The sequence below is a fragment of the Anopheles coustani genome, chromosome 3 (genome assembly GCF_943734705.1).
Source record: "Anopheles coustani chromosome 3, idAnoCousDA_361_x.2, whole genome shotgun sequence".
In the NCBI taxonomy this organism is placed as follows: Eukaryota; Metazoa; Arthropoda; class Insecta; order Diptera; family Culicidae; genus Anopheles; species Anopheles coustani.
Window position 1 is genome coordinate 31,085,121 of NC_071288.1, and position 19,498 is coordinate 31,104,618.

Consider the following 19,498-nt stretch of genomic DNA (forward strand, 5'->3'; position numbering starts at 1 on the left):
ATGAGTGTTGTAAGATATTCGTTTATAATGACATAAAACCCTTGAACTTCGCCTGTTCCATGAAAAGATACTGTTTCGTACTTTTCGTCTGAAGATATATATAGCCGTTTACACACCGTGATATGCTGGCCCGGAATCGTTATACCATGAGCAGACCAACTGCAATTTTACTATTTTTCAAAACCTCTTTGAAATGTGTTTCTCTCAATATGTTTGTTTATTGCACTCGTTGTTCTGCAAGGGAAAACAGCATTCAAATTGATAAAATGGCCTTCATTGACAAAAAACTAGCGAAGTGTACAGTTGCTACATATGTACAACATTTTTAAGTTATTGTGCCTTACCACCGTGAAACCCGATGAGAAGGATGTGTTTTGCCTTGCTTGCTGTAGGAAGGCATAGGAAAACAGTAGATTGCTTTTCACCCTTGTTGCGGGAATTTTGTTCGGCAATTTTCGGATTGTGCCGAAGTTGGAGAGCAACACCGTGTGCGCAGCCTGGTAGAAAGTTACTTTTCTCACCCCGAATTGAGTAGATCTGGCATCAACGGAGACGTCAGTCTTGAATGAGCGTTCGCTCGGGGATGTACTTGTTCGCCGTTTCTCCACGCTGCTCGTCGCAGCTACGCAGATAGAAGGTTTTAAATCGCGATTTCTCTGATCTGTGGCAAAGTGTGTGTAGCGCCGCTCGCGGTTCTTACAATTTAATGGATTGTCTCGCTGTGGGGGGTGGCCGGTGGTGGCGCTCAAGTGTTCGCCGTTTTTCCGCCCCAGCCTGACGATATTCAAACGCCGGTTTTGTTCTGGAATGCTCTACCCCCGGACGAAGATTTCTTATCAGCATGTGGCCCGTGTTTGTCGAGTGTGATGGAACGCAGGGACGGGCTGGGGCCGTGGAATTCCGCTGCATATTTTTTTTTTGTCTTTCATGGCGCCCCCCGGACGCCCCACCCTTCGAGGTGTGGTTGCACTTAAAAAAAGTTATTTCGTGAAAATGAATAATAAATAGTTCCCGAAGACCTTATATGACGTGTGGCAAGACGCACGCAAAGGTTCTAATACCATAATCGTCGTCATCATCGCAATGCAAACGCGAGGAAGAAGCGCTGACCGCGACTGATTACGTCAACGTAGATTTGAGAAGCGCAGCGTGATGTTGAGGGAGAAAATAAACAAAAAACGGAAACAAAGAAAATCAACCCCTATAATGTGGGATTTTGTGCAGGAAAAAAAAGCAATGAAGGTTCAACACAAATACCAGCGGGGTAGACAATACGTTTACTTAAATGACCATGTGGGCGCGATTTCAAAAAAAATAGTTTCCTTTAGTTTTTCTATTTTTCTTATCTTTAATTTTTGGCAAATATTTTTAGTTTTATTTTACAGCGACAAGCAAACCAGAACACCACCAACAACTCCTATCAAGTGATTTCGTTTTGTACCTCTTCCACCGGAAGGTATTTCCCCCCCGTCAACCCCAGAGGTCGTGCGTGAATATTCGCGTGCAGTTTTTATTGTCGTGGTTGTTTTTGTGTGTAGTATTCTTCGCTTGTTTACACCCCGCGACGACGGGAGAAAGTGTCAGAAGTGTCTTCGCCGTGCCGGAGAAGAAAGTGTGGCATCCGGAAAGTGCGAGCGAGACGAAGGCGCGCGCTTGCTTGAGCACGTGAGAGTGGACCACAACAGCCGTGAAAAGGGAAAGAAAAGAAGAGTTGCTTCAAAAAAGGCAAATCGGAGAAATTCCTCCGCAAACGTGTGGTGCAAAGGGCGCAAAAAAGTCGCCTGAAGAAACCCAAACGAAAATAATTTAAAGAAAAAAAAAACAGCACACGAACGTGAGTGTGTTTGTGTGTGCGTGTGCGTTTCGCGAAAGGGCGTGAAAGTGTGCGTGCGGAGGCGCAAAGGGAGGAAGCAGCTAAAGGGCGCAGTAGCGGGGTTGTGCCGTAAACACGACGAGACAAAATGATACACGTAGGTGACAATACCTGGAACCTGAAGGTCCACATCACCGACCTTCAGGTGACGAAAACGCTGCGTGTCCGGGGAGATTTGCACATCGGCGGCGTTATGCTGCGTCTTGTCGATCCAGGTAGGTGTTGGCGGGTGGGAAGAAGGACGTGGACGTGTGGTTGAAGGCTCACTCGAAAGAAGAGGGTCACAAGGGAGGGAGGGGAGGGGGGAGTGTGTTGCAAAATGCACCCAGAGAGTGCACGATCAACAAACCGGTCTTGAGCACGAACGAAGACCAACAAAAGAAAAAAAAGAGGCAACCGGACACACACAGATTTTGCGACACTCATACAAGTGCACCCGGACGAGAAATGCATTTGCACGCTGCACTCGGAAAGAGGATCGAGATCGGATCGGGGTGGTAAAGTGGCCCGCATCTGGTGCAGTTTCTCAATATCTCCGAAGGAAATCGCTCACTTTACTGGAATGCACTTTTCGTGCATTTCTTGGGAGGAGAGAAGTATGGTTAATGGATTTATATGAACACTTTTGTGGAATCATTTTAGTGTTTAAAACGCTTGGTATTTTAAAAATATCCTTCATGTTTCTGTTTAATTTCCAATTGATCTTCGTAAATTTTTTCATTAAACGAGATCGTTCGAGAAAGGTAGCAAAAGATAAGCCGAATAAAAACATCTAAATTTTATTGCCCCTACATTTTGTGAAATACCTATATTTAAATTGTCTTTTTAATTGCTTCTCGTTTTGCAAAATAGTAAAAATATTTTCACCCGATTTTCGTCACACTTCGGTTCGCTAAGTATTGGTGTGTGGTGCAATCTGCAAAACAGGCGATTTCTTTTCAACAAGTCAGCGAGGAACCTGGCCGGATGTGGCAACCCGTCCCCTCGTGGAATGTCGTCCGTGTGGGGAGGGGTTGTCGAACAAATGGGGCGGGAATGAATCCCCTCCCCCGGCCTACACCAACACGAGCAACGTGTCCAGCCGCCATCATTCCCCGGGAGGGTGACTGATGGATAACATTTTTCGCAAAACTGGAATGTTCGCCACAGAAGAGGCCCACAATGGCCGAGTTTCACGTGAGCGCGAAGCTTACGCAAAGCCTGAGATCCAGTCGGAGAGGTTTGGATTATCTTGGCCGGATGTTCGGTCCGCCAGGTAAGGAACCGACCGGATGTATGGCGTGCCCGGTTGGCCGCTTTAGGGCCGGCGTGTGACTCATGGGCCGAAAATAATTATCCGCGCGCTGTCGCTTGCGTCATCCCGCCCGGGTGCAAAGACGCCCCATTATTCCGAGGACGTGAGCGGAACAAATTCGATTGGGATTTTTTTTTTAATTTCTACTCCCTCCGCAATCTGCATCTTTTTTGCACACTTTTACCTCTTTGTGGACCGTTTTTTTTCTGCATCTCTCAATGATGAAGCTCTACAAATATTCGATCGCGATCGCCTGTTTGCTGATCGGACACCTTTATTTGCCTTTCGTCGGGTAAAGAAAGGAAAAGAAAGTTCGAACCGTTCGACGACTCTGGCGCTACTTACCATTTGCGAGGCCTGGGCGGGTTGAACACACCAAAATCTTCGATCGTCTTCACTGTATTGGTGGCTGCTGGCACAGGCCCGGGGGGGGTTGAGAATCGGAAGATCGTTCGGTTCGGCGGTTTCGGTTTTCGATATTTATTAATAGAATATTTTCATTTATTGAGTATGTCTTGGGCCGGGGTTTCGTCCGCTAGATGGCGGGATGCCGTGGGCGGACGAGCGCGAGCGGAAGTTTGAAGGACTTTTGCCGTTTCGAGATGCGAGAAGGAGAGGGAGAGAGGGAGACAGTATGTGTGTGTGTGTGCGCCGGATATTCTTTCGAGCGGAACACGTCTCGAATCGAGCGCAAGATCGAGAATTTCAGCGTCGCGCGAGTCGAAAACACTAACTAATGCTGTACCCTTCGGAAGACAAGACGCTAAGGATAAATTTGTGTGCGTGCGAGAGGTCGGAGCGAGGTAGAACCAATTGGAAATATTTACACACAACTGGGTGATCTTAGCAGCGAGATGACGCAGCATCCTCAAAGGCCGTGGCAAACGTCTCGCGACCCGTCCTCCGGACGGATACCATGGTAGACTATCTTGTTTTATGGAACCGTTCGACCAAAAACCCGTCCCGAGGAGGCGACGTGGTGGGCATCAGCATAAACGCATACACGCAAACGGAAACGGGCGCATTCTGACAGACCGTCGGAGATAAACAACCGATCGAGGCGCTGGCGGAGGACACCAAGACAGCCGCGTGATCCGCGATCCACGCCGCGATCACCGCATTTCTTGGCCTCGTGGACCCTACCGCTGGACGTTTTATCGTTTCTTCGAATGATGTTGGTGTTGGTGTGCTGTCGATGCCGGTGTTGGTGCTGCGCTCAAAGTCGCGTCGGAAAGTCGCGATCGCGCGTAGAACTTCTCGGACGGCGTTCGAGCTGGTGGCGCACTGGAGTTTGCCCTTTTGCACCTGATGGTGATCGAATGCGTACGGCTAATGTGGCCATGGAATGTGTTTGGCGTAGATGATGGATGCTAGTGGCGTAATTGTATTCAATTAAACGGAGGGAATCTTGATGCACAAGTCAAATCGACGATTCCATGTCGATTCTCGATTAAACAGACAGCAGTTTGGAGAGTGGATGAATAAAACGGGGTCTTTATTTGCTCTTAATGAATTTTATGAAAATTACACTTGTATCATTAGGTTGATAACTTCATTCTTTAGGTTTTTAGATTATCTAAAACCAAGTTTTATTCTATGAAAGCAAAATATAATTCTGCAAACCTCCATGAGTTTGAGGTTACGAATGAACACGATTCAACAAAATCAAACAATGAATATAAACAGATGAGGTAATGCAACAATCTGTAAATAAAATGAAAAAACCGCCGCTTCCATTTTTGTCGAATAAGAAGTATCATTAAATTATTTATTCTTGTTCGAGTGATCCTCTTGGTTACGTTTCCCTATTCGGATTTCATTTACTTTTTACAGTTTTTTATCCAAGTCCAGACAAGTGTACTTTATCCAAGACTTGAAGGTTGTTCTAATTTAATTGATTCGTCATTGAAACATTCCTTTTTTATAGTCAGTTGAGGAACAGACTGTGTTTCATTGGATTATATAAAAAGGCAATTTCAATTCTGGCTGCAAAAGACGTCTGTAAAACAGAATAAAACAACATGGCCAATGGGGAACGGATATATACCACATAAAACTAAACCCTCTCTGCCTCCGCATGCGGGTTAGGGACAAACGGGCCGGAAACCCGCAAACCGACGATGATGCGCTCCAGCTGGTGCACAAAAACTGTGTTGCACAAATTGCAAAGCAAACGAAAACCAGAAGCAGATACTTCGCATCATCCACCATGAGGTTCCGTTGGCCGCCGTTCGGTATGGAAGTGTCCGTCTGCGTTGGCTTGTGTTGTTTTCTACTTCCACCAAAGTGTGTTTCTCGTTCTTGCCACGTTCGGATTCTCGCTTTCCTGTTGTTTTTTCTTACCACGCCGACTTGCTGGAGGAGTTGTACCGTTGCCATGATCTGGCGCGAGCGCGCTCCATCTTACCTTATAAGGAACTCGTCCTTGGTTTCGATTTGTGCCGGAGTCGCGCAAGAGCCACGCTGCGTGCTCATAACTGCAGCATACGCTGGGAACGGTCCGGGGCAGGGATTGGTGGTTTCGAAGCGGAATGGGGTTTTCCAACAACAACAACAAAAAAACATCATGTCATGGAAGTTCATGCCGCAGAACTTCCTAGTCTCGTTTGCCACCACCATCGAACATGGTGTATCCTAAATCTTGCGCTCACACAAACAACTCTTACGGAGTAGGAACAACTAGTTCCTACCAGTTCCCCCCTCACACGCACCCTCCCAGCGCATCTCCCGGTGTTTTATATTTTGTTTACGAATATGCTAACGCCTTTTTCTTCACGAAAAAAACGTTCAATGCAGCCGCCGCCAAGGGAATTGATGGCGGAGTGCGGGATAGAAGAATCAACCAGAGCCTACTAACACCACGCGCTGAGGCAATCCGAACGTAAAACAAAACACATCAACAGCATGTCTTCCTCTATGCCTTCTTCGACCCGCTGAAACATACATATATGTTCAACGTTTCCTTCACCGACGTCGGTCGTTGGAGGAAATCACGGTTCCTAAATCATTCAAACGACGCTCGGATGACGGTCGTTCGGATGGTAGTAAAAGCCAAAGCAGAACAGTACCAGCAGAAACTCGCACACACACACACATACAATTAAGTGAAGATCCGTGCGTGAAGGTTGAGAAATGAGCCGGGAGGAACGGGTGTGGAAGACCTTGTCGCGTTCTCTGCCCCAGCCAGGCGTAACTGTCGTCGCGCAAGAAAACTAACGTGCGCATGTTAAGGTCCACACACCTTGGCGCTGCAGAAGACGGGGAGCTTCTATTTCAACACACTTCCCCTCGGAAGCGACACCATCGACCCTCCATCAAACCATCCCATCTGGCACGCGAACGGAGTACGGTCTTCGCGGTCTTCTGCAAGCGAGTTTCATTGACGAGAGAGTTGCTCAAGTGGGCTCGCTACCTTCTCGGAAGAAGTTGGTGATCGATCCTCGCGCCTACTTTGTACAGTGATCGACGACACTGCGATGCTATGATTGAATTGTGGCACACTTTATGGAGCACACAAAACATTGCCCAATGTTTTAGGGCGATTTTCTCCGGGGTTTCCCGTTGGAAATGAGTTGGCAAAAGGGAACGGTTAGCCTTTTTTGAATCACTTATTTGCATTGTCAACGGACATTCCTACATTGAAAATATGAATCAGACTATCCGCAGCTCATGCTGGTATGTGATTAAGACGCCTTAAATTCGGATTATCAAAAAAATTTTACATGTTCAAATGTAGTGTTATTGTTTGTTGTTAATTTAATGATGAATTTGACTGGATAAATGCTGCAGTTTGCCTAGAAATTTGGTATAAAATGTATGTTCTTTAATCTGTGTATTAATGATATTTGGTTTTATATATATAAGACCTTTGACGTAATGACGTTAATTTGTAATGCAAAAAAAAATCAAATTTTGTGCTAAAATTGCTCAAAAACAGACAAAATCAAAGTAATAACAAGATTTTAGTTAGAAAATTGCATCTTATATTTTTAAATTTTACATTTAAAATTAAAATTGGTCGACGTAATGTTATATTGCGTTGCATTTATTTTGATTTTGATTGTTTTCGACATGCTTTTACAAACTATAGAAAAACATCGAAAAACTATTTTAGCAGTTCTTGATAAGAAATCAGACCGCAGAAATCATGCTAGAACGCTGGTTTTAGACGTTGACTCTGAACTGAAATAGGTCCTAATTACAAGTAACCTCAACTGAAAACCTACAATAATTAATCCCAAACAAAGAAGAACCTATTTGGCAAACATGTTAGTGATAGGCTTGTGGCCGTGAAGCTAGATATTCAAGAGGTATTTCCTGTAGCAGTTCTAATAACTGTGCACGACTAATGCAGCCTAATGACTAACGCGTGTAAACACTTATTTATAACTGCAGCTGCAGATAACTCGATGCATGAATGGTGCAGCTTCCGTGCACCGTACTGTGCACAAGTTCTAGGTTTCCCCCTTTCCATCCAGAACCATTAGCTTCAGCGCATAGAACGTATGTGGTGGCAGCTGGACCACAGTTTTTCTCGAGTTCTACCACTTCAACCGCGTCACCCTCCCTCTGGTGGTACATTTTTCCGCCCGTACTGCGACAGCTGCGTCAACTTCTGCGCGCGAACCCTGACCAGACATCAGGCTGGATCGCGTACGGCGGGACAAACGCTAGCATTCAGCCTAATGGCAGGCGTCGTCCCTCGCTCCACGTTCCAGTAATTTCCCTCCATGTGACTCCGGAGAGGCGTTCCACGGTAACATTCTTTTCGCACATACCAAACCACTGGTGAGGCCCATTTTATTCGCCATCCGAGGGGCGTAGACGCCTTCGATCGGCTCGGAGGTGATAAAGTCCCGGGGACCAGCAAACACAGTAGGGGACACTATAGTACGCCGATTGGTTGACAACATTGACATTGAATCCGTACGAGCCATTACAACCTACATTTTACCCTCCGGTATCCTTTCGGTGGTTTCGTTGGCGAACTGAACAAAGGCCATGCCCACCACCTCCGCCTAATGGTGTATCTGTTTCGCCGATAACGACCCACCGAGAATGGCGCGTAGCGTCGGATTGTATTGATTGTGTTGCCGGATGACATTTTACGGTTTGCCCCGGTACGGGAAGCGTTATTTTATCGCCTTTTGCCCTAGTTCGAGCCGGAACACTAACCTTTGGACCGTACCATGACTTGGTGAATGGGTGGAATAGGTGTGGGCGTGTGGGTGGGTGGTGCTGATCTAAGCAAGGATTTCGGATATTGAAGGAAGCAGGAAGCGGGTTAATTTCCTGTCGTTGGGAACGTGATGGAGCACAATAAATTGAGTGATTAATAAGCTGCTAATGGGGCAATAAAGTTTACCTTCATCCTTTCGCTGGATTGAATGCTTATTTTTGTAGAAAAGTGGCAAGCCTTTTATAATCAATTTGCTACAGTAGAGCAATAAAAAATTTTATAATACATCTAATGTATTAGATATTTATTTGAAATTCGAAATTTGAAAAATGTCTATTTTGGTATCAACTTCACAATTCTTGCGATAATAATTTACCTCTATTAATTGCGCTTTTTGACACGACGTACCTCAACTATGCTGAAACCCAATTAACTAATGTGTTTGACTGCGTCTAGACCGACTCCGAGCGCACCGTCTTGGCTGCTTGCTTTTTGTCCTCCTCCTTGCAAGGAAAGGCTATTAATAGCCCGTTGAAGGGTGTGTTACCAAGAAGGGTGCGCAATCGTCTTCACTTCGAAAAACCAACCAGTCGAGTCATACGTGCGATATACAGCTTTTCTCCTCCACCAACGACAACTGGCGGTATGTTGTAGCGGGTTTTGTTTTCGAAAACAATCATCCACGGGCTGAATTCGGAGCGATCTTTAGTGAACGAAACCGCACTACGGACGATCGCGCTTTTCCCGCAGGGTCAACATAATTTTTCCCAGTTATTCCAAACTCATAAATCCGTCGCCGTCGGATGGTGGTGGTGTGGTGGTCCCTTCAAAGGCGGGGCCACTGTTGTGGGCGCTATTTTTAGAACCACACATCATACACCACCCGCGACGCCATCGTCACCGTCCTTCCGTTCGGGCGGGTAAATGTGTCAGTTGGCGATTCTAGTCAAGCTTACCCGGGAATCCCACGGGGAAGAACCGGAGCTACGGCGGGGTGTGCTGAGGGAAGGGAAAGGGTTTTGATGCTGCTGCTGCTGCGATTTCTGATCTTCTCAGCAGGTTTTTCCGAGTGTTTGTGCAAGATACACACCGAGTTCTTCGGGCGAATCTGCAGGACGCAACAATTGCGCTGACTTCTGGCAATGGAATGTGTTTTCGAAATCGGAATCCATCAAACACTCGAAACGGTGAACTCTGAGCCTCCGTTACTGGCCCGTTTATGACGCTGACGAGTCAATCCCCGAGCGTTCTAGGGACTGTTTGAATGTTTGCTTTTTGGAGGAAGACGTGCCGGCCGTAAAACGACTCTTCCTAGCATCATGGAACATCGTTCGCCATAAATCGGTTTCACTTGCCCAATATTCCAGTCCAGTCGGCATAAATTGACCACCCTCTCGAGGATTCTATTGAGAAACGACGGACGTTTTGAGCCGCAGATTATCTGCGTGCAACCGGGAACACGAGCGTCTCAAGAGGGATCGGACGATCGGTCTTGTTCAGAAATGTCCCTCGCGTACCTTAACACAAAGCGAGGTACTCTAGAGATTTCCCCCGGATAATGTCCGCCACAGAACCCCTGCGCTGGGCAATGGCTAGCTCCCTACGGTATGGTAGAGTAACCGGGCCTGAAGCAGATGGTTTCCATAAGGTTTCGTTCCGTTTTGCCAGCTGCCCCGTGCACAGAAACGACCATTAACCGAGACCAACGGTCGGTTGGTCGGTTTTTGTAATTCGATCTCGTGCCGCGGGAAGGAAAGGGAGGAAAAGAAAGTTTCGATCCGAAGAAAATGGGCATTTTACCACGTCCTTTCACGCCGAACGAAAATTAAACATACATATGAGGCCAACTTAAAGAGGTCCTATTGTTCCACATTGTTCCACAAGAAGCTCGATATCTAGGCACAGACATGCGTGACTCTTGGATAGATTTAACTTTCCAATAGCCCTCTTTTCAGAGGGGATTTAGACCTCGGTTCCGCCGCCACATATCAAACGACACGTAGTATTTCAATCGACTCCGACGTACTTTGCTATGGCGGAACGATAACGACAAAGCATACTCAAACGACACCACTGCGAGTAAAACCCCTGGGATCAATTATTCTTATCGCAGCTAGGTTGTGTAAATAGTTTCTCTTTATCGATTTTATCGCTACATCCGTCAATGTCTCAATTGCACGTGGTGTGCTGGTTTAGGATATCCGACAGTTGTTGCTTGGGCGTGAATTAAGTTATGTTTTTGCTGTATCTGATAACGGACTTTTGGTTGGTGACCAAGAACCTACCCACGTATGTCCGTTCCTGACACTTTAGCGATGGTGGGCAGATATAAAATAACATCATATCTAAGCACTTAGACGTCCGGGATATCTGGGGAGTTCTCCTACCTTCACTCCGGTGTTCCGTTAGAGGTCGCCAAGTGGAACTTGGGTGGAACCGGGACCTCCGGCCCACTTCCTAGTATTGCAGTATTCAGTTAACCTCGAGTAAATTGACACGCCAACTGAAGGCAATGCCAGCGTAACGGACGAACCCGTTGCAATGTTTTACGGTTGCATGATTTCTAATTCCCTCTCGCTCTCTCTCTCTCTCCGTTTCAATTCCAGAGAACCCGAAAGATTGGTCCGACCACGCGCTATGGTGGCCGGCCCGGAACCAGTGGCTGACGCGGACCAAGTCGACCCTCGACCAGGTGGGCCTGCATGCCGATGCCGTGCTGCACTTTACACCGATGCACAAGACGCTGCGCGTACAGGTAGGTTTCGCATTCGGCAACACTTCCTATTCTAGCACTTCCCGCTTGCGAAGGCACGCGCCGAAAAAACGTGTCCCGAATCGAACGACTATCGCCTTCGATCTGTTGTCGACCTAATTGGCCATTTGATTGGGGCCGTTTCCGGTCGGTTTCGGCGGCGCGAACGGTGTTGCAATTCCGCTACAAAACTGAACGTGGGTTCTTCATTTCTGACCCCCCGACTAGTGACCACTCTGGTGGTCATTTTGAATCGTTCCTTTTTTTTCCGCTGTCGACTTCTCGTCCATGCCAATGAACAATCCTCGATCGACAAACATATGATCCGGGCGTGTTTGCCTTTCCAAATTTGTTACCCAAGCTAAAGCCTCCCATCCGAACCCGTTTGATCTTCTTGCCGAGTGACGGATGCGTGACTGACGACTCCCACACGACGAGTTTGTCGTTCGGTGTTAGGCATTGTGGTAGGTTTAGCTAGAGAGGTTTTTGGCCGGCCAGAAACGGTAACCACTTTTTTCACGGTTCGCAACGAAATGTTGTTGGCGTCGATGGCGCTAGATCAGTGGTCGGCAAACTTCTTTGATGGTGACATAGGGGAAGGAAGTATTTTTGCAACTTAATTATTTCTTCTCGTAGTTTTATGGTATTTTTCTGGGGTTATTGAATTCATTATTTTAATATTTATTCCATACTGAGTGTGAAGAAAAGCTTGGTTTTAATTTTCAATATACCTTCTTAGTATATTTTTCTCAATAAATTCTTCGGGAAGTCCAAAAAAAGTTTTGGAGTTTTGGATTTTGTTTTTAAATACCTTTTTCCTTTATTTACATTTGTTTGATCTTCGATCTATTTTGAACCTTATTGTTTCACTTTCTGAATGATTCTACTTCGACTTCTCTCCTTTATCGTTTAATTTAGTTACAACAATGCTTCTTAAGGCTATTAAGCCTGCCCGCGTTTTTTGAATTCCACGTTTCATACCAAATGGCAAAAAATCTACTGTAGACTTATATTCTACCATGTCTCTTTAAAGTGTAAACTATATAGGATTTAACGATCCAAGTGAATTTCTGTTAAAAGGTTTGCCAACCCCTACTTGGCACCAACTCGGCTGAAAGCAAACGCGTCCGTTTCTAGCGTACCGTAGGTCTTCATCCAATTTTATTGCCTATTGACCTTTTTGGGACCCGGGGCCGAAACTGATGCCGACTTCCCCGATGGCCGAAACTCCGGTAGGAAGAGTTGGCCTCCGCTGGGAGAGAAGTAGGGTTGGGACGACCATCCAGCATCACCCCATCATCTGCCTTGGTGGTGTTTTATCCTCAATCACACGTTTTCACGATAGTTGCGCGTTTTGAGACTCGTAGAGCGATAGTTTGTGGCGTCCACGGCTCATAACCGTGTGGGGGTCCACGTTCCTACCCCCCTGTGTGTGTTGGCGGCTTGCCGAAACTTCCCTCCTCTCTCCCATGCCCCTTCCCTCACCGCTTCCACGACACCCACGACGGTGCTGACCGAACCAGCTGTTAGTAGGTAGACCCCGGGCCGAGTATTTTTAGGTATGAGAAGTAAGCGCGAGCTGTTGCTGCTGCGAGTCGTCATCGGGTTGTTGTTGCCCGTTCGGGCGCGTAGGTCGACCAACGTTCGCGTAACGCAAATGCATTAGCATATGGCAAAAGGTAGGGCGGTGGGGGGATGGAGTTAAAGGTAGAAAAGCATTAAAAAACACACATCCAACCCCCAAACCGTACCGATGCACGATGAAATCGAAGCCAACTAATGAGAGAAGCGGTTTTCGTTGGGCGAATAATCCTACGCCGGCCGAGGGAAGTGCAGGAGCCCACGCACACACACACACACACACTCGCCGAGGTGCAAGGTAGTTGGACGAACCGTAGTCACCGACCAAAAACCAACGCACATTCTTGGGCAGGACATTCCAATACGTGCAACCCAACGGATTCATTAATCTCCGCAAACCGAAAGCTGCAAGTGTTTACAATGTTTGCGCCAGTCACCTGCAGATCACCTGCGCGTTATACTGTGGCCTAGACAACCGGCTCAACCTACCTTTTGCGTAGGTTTTCCGAGCAGCACACTTTCGAAAAAGAACGTTACCATAACGACACACCGCGTGACACAGGAAAGGGAGCGTTTTTTAGAATGCAAAATCCCGGCTCGAAAATCGTCGAGTGGACGGGGGCAACATAGTTCGGCCACTGCTCCACTTATGGGGCGACATCACTGCCCTAACGTTTTGTCATTTTAAGCGATCCCCCCCGCTAACGCTGATCGTTCCACCAGTTCCACCCCGGGGGGGAGAACATCCGGCCTCCGTTTCGGTGCTTCTGCCGCCCGCTGATCGATGGTAGATCTCCACCAGAGAAAACCCACACCTACCTAATTGTGTTCAAGGTTTTTCCACACCGTGTTGCGCAGAAGGGGAGAGCAGAACACCTACTATGATGCCACCCCGCCAAGCGACACCTGTTGGCTGGTAACAGACCGTGCCAGATGGGACTTTCCCGTGCCTTTTCCGCCGGATCGCAGCGAAATGGCGCCACGGTGGCCTTGCTAACCGACGCACGCTGGTGAAAATGTGCGACCGACACTTTCCTCAGCTTTGGCCCGGGACGTAGACGCCAGTTTGGATCGGAACCCAAAACATGGGGCCCGCATCAAACGGACGCTTAAACCGTAGTGCTCTGGTAGTGCATACTTGACATTTTCGAAGGGCATAGAATGGTTGGTTGGTCGGGGGTTCAAGTACGTACATTGGTGTACCCCTTGCGACACACTTGAAGTGTAAGTGTCGTTCTCTTTTACCAACGCGTGTTGTCGTCGCCGTCTGCCGACGTAAGCCGTTCTCCGGCAAAGGGTGCTCCATATCAGTTGGTATCGCGCAGTTAGGGTGTTTGTTTAGTTTATCAGAGAACCGTTGTAGTCATTAGAGTGTTTGTTTGTTTGCTTAATTTAGCTCCACCGCACAGGAAATTGCGCCAGTTGTGAATGTAATATTATGTTGCTGATGTTTCCATTCTCATTGCGGGTTATCGTAGCAGCGTTATAGAAATATTGGATGATTAAAATATCATTGAAATACTGAAATCAATATTATATGTTATTATTGTTATAGCCTAAAAGTTACCTATCAAATATTGAACCACATCATATCTACATGATAATTAAAACCAATTAGTTCTATTTTTCCTTGCTCTACAAAGTTCGTCGAAAACAATTATCAGAACTCGGTTGACACGGTATTCCCTAAAAGTTACCTATCAAATATTGAACCTCACTATATTTACATGATAATTAAAACCAATTAATTCTATTTTTCCTTGCTCTACAATGTTCGTCGAAAACAATTATCAGAACTCGATTGACACGGTATTCCCTAAAAGTTACCTATCAAATATTGAACCTCATTATGTTTACATGATAATTAAAACCAATTAATTCTATTTTTCCTTGCTCTACAATGTTCGTCGAAAATAATTGTCAGAACTCGATTGACATGCTATTTTCTTATTTTTGCGCGATTTTCGATGCTTCACTGGCACACAGAAAATGAAAAATAAGCCAAAGTAGGGTTGGCTTAGTCATCATTGTCTCGTAAAAATTTAGGAAATTTATCAAGTTTTTGGTTTCGCCCAATCTTGCCTATCATCCGTAAACAATTTAGAGAAAGAACAAATGTGTCAAACGTAGAATTTAAGTTTTTAATTTAAATTATTTTTTTTTCACATTCTTATGCTCAACATTTCAGTCTCATATTATCAGATCCTCCCAACTTATATTGTTTGATTAAGGCGTTTCAGTGTATGGAACGTCCGTCTTGAATACATTATGTGAGTTGTTGATCTTATGGAAAAATCAATAAGCCATTTCCTGCTAGATATGCATGACACACACACACGTGATGCCGGGTGTCAAGAAAGCCCAACTGAACGATTTATGTGAGTCACGGTATCACTGCGAAAAACATACCCGATGACTCATGAAATTGTGCTTTGTTGTCGCTACTATTTCCGAAGAAGTGATTTATGTGACACCCGTGAAACACTCTGCCAAGAGAGAGAAAGAGAGAAAGACTGGTGGAGCTCACTGCGAGATATTAGGAGAAAATAGATAATTTAAATAAATTGTGCGATAATTTGAATTTTATGGAAGCGTGCTAAAGCCCAACCACCCGTTTCGGGACACTCCAACAACTTATTCAATCGGGAAGCTGTGAATGAAACCACCGGGTAGCCATTTAACGCCAGCCTCATTTGTCATTCCATCCAATATTGTGCCCTACCGCCTTCCTCCTTTAGAGGAGGTCCATTAATTGTTTGTTGGAAAAATGACTTGACAAAATAATGCCATGGCCAACAAACAAAAAACGTACCCAGCCGCATATTTGATCGCCGTCCAGACTAAGACTAAGACTTTCGATCGATCAAAGATGTTGTTTTTTTGTTTGTTGTTGAAGATAACTTTCGGTAGATAAAAGCCAGAAAAGTTTCTCCTGTCAGCAAAAAACACACCAGACTCCGCAAGACGACAGTTGTCCCCCTCCGGTTCCCTTATTAGCCAAAACAAAAGTGGGTCATCCGCGCGCATCGGTAAAACCCCGCGCCCTAAAACGGGGTTATGAAAGGAACTGTTTTAAGTTTGTTTATTTTCCTATGGGATAACTGTATGGCAAGGGTACGATTAAATCAACCACAGACCACCAGATTTGCCTCCCAGCAGGCCAAGAGACAACAGAGGACAACACTGGTGGAGGTCGTTACGGACGGTCGTTCCCTTCATTTCCATTTCTCTTGGTCGAAATGGAATCTTTCCGCGTACGTACATTTCTTGCGGCCACGATGGAACCGTTCGAAGGGAATTCCGAAGGCCAAACGAACGCGATGGTGTGTCTGGTGTGTGAAGTTAATTTAAACCATTCGCTGGACTGGACCCGGGCCGTAATGAATCTTAATTGAAATGTGTAGCCAACATGCCGTTCGTTTACGGCCCAGTTGTTATCGTTGTCACGTTCGCTGTGCGCTAAAGAATGCATTAGCGTTTTTACGATGGGCATGCTGAACACCCTCGCGCGGACCGATGGGGATGAGTAATGGGTTGATAAGCATTCTGTAACTATTTAATAATTGGCCCTCTGAAGGGTTGAACAAGATTTTAAAAAGTGTCCAACAACGTCCTCTTTCCATTTCACAGATGCCAGATCTGCGATATCTAGACTGCCGGGTTGATTTTTCGATCAAAACCTTCGGTGCTGTGGTGGCGCTTTGTAAGGACCTCGGCATCAGACATCCGGAGGAGCTGTCGCTCTGCAAACCACTCGAGCCGATGCATCTGAAGAAGAACTACGCCGATCTGGCGAAGAAAAAGATCCCGATCGAGCAGAATGGTAATGGGCGGGAGTACATCCACCTGCCGCCGGATACAAACACCTTCATCCCGGTGGCCAACTTGAACGGCAGTAGCGGTAGTCTGGATGCTCCTGGCAACCATGGTCCATTCTCGTGCGCACCCGTGCCCAACTCGCACTACTCCACGCCGAAGCCGGCCCTACAGAGCACACCGATCAGCTCACCGACAGGGGTAAGTGGACATTTGGGTGCTTCTTTTGTGAGGTGGACAAGTTAATTACAGCACCGTTTCTCTCCTACAGACGCTCCGACATGGGCACACCAGCTCCGGATTCAGCGAGTCGTCATCCAGCATCGGTGATACGACGGACAACTTGGCGTACAGTCCGTGCGCCCCGAGTCCGGAGGCCCGATCGCGGCTCATCAAGCCGAAGACACTGATCGAGCGGGCACGTATGAACATCGGTTGGCTCGATTCGTCCCTCTCCATCATGGAGCAGGGCATTCGGGAGTTCGAGACGCTTTGCTTGCGCTTCAAGTATTACACGTTCTTCGACCTGAACCCGAAGTATGACCAGGTGCGCATCAACCAGCTGTACGAGCAGGCCAAGTGGCAGCTGCTGAACGAAGAGATGGACTGCACCGAGGAGGAGATGCTGATGTTCGGCGCCCTGCAGCTACAGGTGAACTTGCAGAACGAGGTACCCCAGCCGGACTCCGGTATCGACACGTCCAGCCTGGACAATGCGGCTGACGATGATGTGGATGCGGCCCTGCGGGAACTGCAAATTACGCTCGAGGGACCGAGCAACGGTGTGAACGCGGGTGACATTACGCATATTCCGGAACTGACCGACTATCTGCGCTTCTTGAAGTAAGCCTCCCGTGGATCGATACCATCCCAGAGTTCGTTTCTAATGAACGTGTTTTTTTTTATTTAATTGTAGACCAAAAAAGTTCACGTTGAAAGGATACAAACGCTACTGGTTCACGTACAAGGACCTCCATCTGTATCTGTACAAATCGCGTGAAGATGCGCGATCGAACGCTCCACCCCAGGTGTCGATCAATCTGCGTGGTTGTGAGGTGACACCCGAGGTCAACCTGGCGCATAAGAAGTTCAACATCAAGCTAGAGGTACCCCTGGAACAGAGCGTCAACAGTGAGATGTGGATCCGGTGCGATAATGAGGAACAGTACGCGAAGTGGATGGCCGCCTGCCGGTTGGCCTCGAAGGGCCGCTCGTTGGCGGACAGTTCGTACGACAGCGAGGTCGCCAGCATTCGCTCGTTCCTGAGCATGCAGAAGCCGGCACAGGCGCCCGCGATCAACATCAACCCGAGTGCGATGGACCCGAACGAGTATCTGGCGCCGCGGTACGCCAAGAAGCTGAAGGGTAAGGCCATCCAGCGCATGCTGGAGGCGCACGCGAACGTTAAGGACCTGCCACTGGTCGAGGCGAAGCTTAGCTACATCCGTGCGTGGCAGAGTCTGCCCGAGTTCGGCGTTACACTGTTCGTGATCAAGTTCGATGGCCACAAGAAGGAGGAGCTGCTTGGTGTGGCGAGCAATCGGATCATGAAGATGGACATTACCACGGGCGATCATTTGAAGACGTGGCGTTACAACACAATGAAGGTAAGAGGATGGCGAATATTTTCTCTCACTGGGAATGCTTTTTCATCCTGTGTTTTGTTTTCTTCCACCAGGCCTGGAATGTCAATTGGGAAATCCGGTGCATGATGGTGCAGTTCCAGAATGAAACGGTAGTGTTCTCCTGCCTGTCGGCGGACTGTAAAGTGATACATGAGTTCATCGGAGGATACATTTTCATGTCAATGCGTTCGAAGGAAACGAACCAAACACTTAACGAAGAGTTGTTCCATAAGCTGACCGGAGGATGGAACTAGATGGAACCTCACGGGTTTTTCGCCGATTTCTTAATTGCTGGCCTTTTACAAGCGAGCATCTTTTCCACGCCGGAGTGGAACAGGAACAATAACGGTTCAGAGCCGGTTTAAAAGTTGAGGAGTTAATAAGTTTAGGAGCATAGATATCAAAAAAGGGTTAAGCTAATTTTTGTGTAAAAGTTTTAATTTTGTCATAACCTGTTTGTTCGTCACTGTCCTGTACATAACATTAGTGTAGAGCAAAAGGATTTTTTTTATTTTTGTTTACCTTACCTTTCTTACAAATCTCTATAAATTCCTATCCGTGTGTCCGCTTGTTTTTTTTTTAATTCTAATGCAGAAAAGAGTACGATTCACTATCGACATATTTTTTGTTTTAGTTCTGCACAAAAGCGATTCTGATTTTACTCACTTCTTGAAATTCAAAGTTCTGTTTACTTACAGAAACAAAACCAATTCTGAAACAGGAAAACAATCAGATGCCTTAATAATGAGTAGTTAGCAATGGTGTTGAAAGTATTGTGTCGCTACGGAAGCCAACAAAACATTAAACGCACTAATCTGAATCAGATGGCACCGAAATATGTGGTGAAGAGAGGTACACGGAATTCACTTACGACAATCGTAATCAGGAAAAATGTTTACTTTCCCTCCTGTTCCTGGGACGCCCCGGGGTCGGAGCAGAGATCAAGTGTCCTAACATGGTGCCTTATATTCGCAAATTATAAGGGAAAATAACTGTCGATCCATCGCACGTGTTATCACGCAAATGTTTTGCAAACGTTCGTACGACGGTTCGTTTGTCGTGTTTTTTTATCAATTAAATTAGCTGTTTCTAATTGTAACCGATACTAGTTAACAAAACGTCTTTAACTGCGTGTAAACTATGAGAGTTACACAACCTGTCGTCCGTTCTACTTAACTTTCTAACGGGTGTGACTTGGGGAAACACCCCTTTTTGTAGGAAATGATTTCAATTACACTGGCATTAATCACATTTGTTACTTGCCCGGTTGGAGTGCGAGCAGACCAAATCGGATATGCCGCTGGCACACAGCACCGTCTTATAAAATGTATTTGTTTTTCAGTGGAAAACACGTTAGAACTAATTTTAGTGTTGTACT

At 46.5% G+C, this 19,498-nt stretch overlaps 1 protein-coding gene across 1 annotated transcript; it reads left to right on the top strand.

Annotated features, from left to right (window-relative positions):
• Positions 1-586: 586 nt before the first annotated feature.
• Positions 587-19,490, top strand: LOC131259129 (unc-112-related protein-like). Its single transcript, XM_058260555.1, has 7 exons — positions 587-673; positions 1,373-2,088; positions 10,953-11,101; positions 16,310-16,696; positions 16,767-17,338; positions 17,412-18,102; positions 18,174-19,490. The coding sequence occupies exons 2-7, from the start codon at positions 1,962-1,964 to the stop codon at positions 18,372-18,374; spliced, it is 2,127 nt and encodes a 708-aa protein (XP_058116538.1). The 5' UTR covers positions 587-673; positions 1,373-1,961; the 3' UTR covers positions 18,375-19,490.
• The last annotated feature ends 8 nt before the right edge of the window (positions 19,491-19,498 follow it).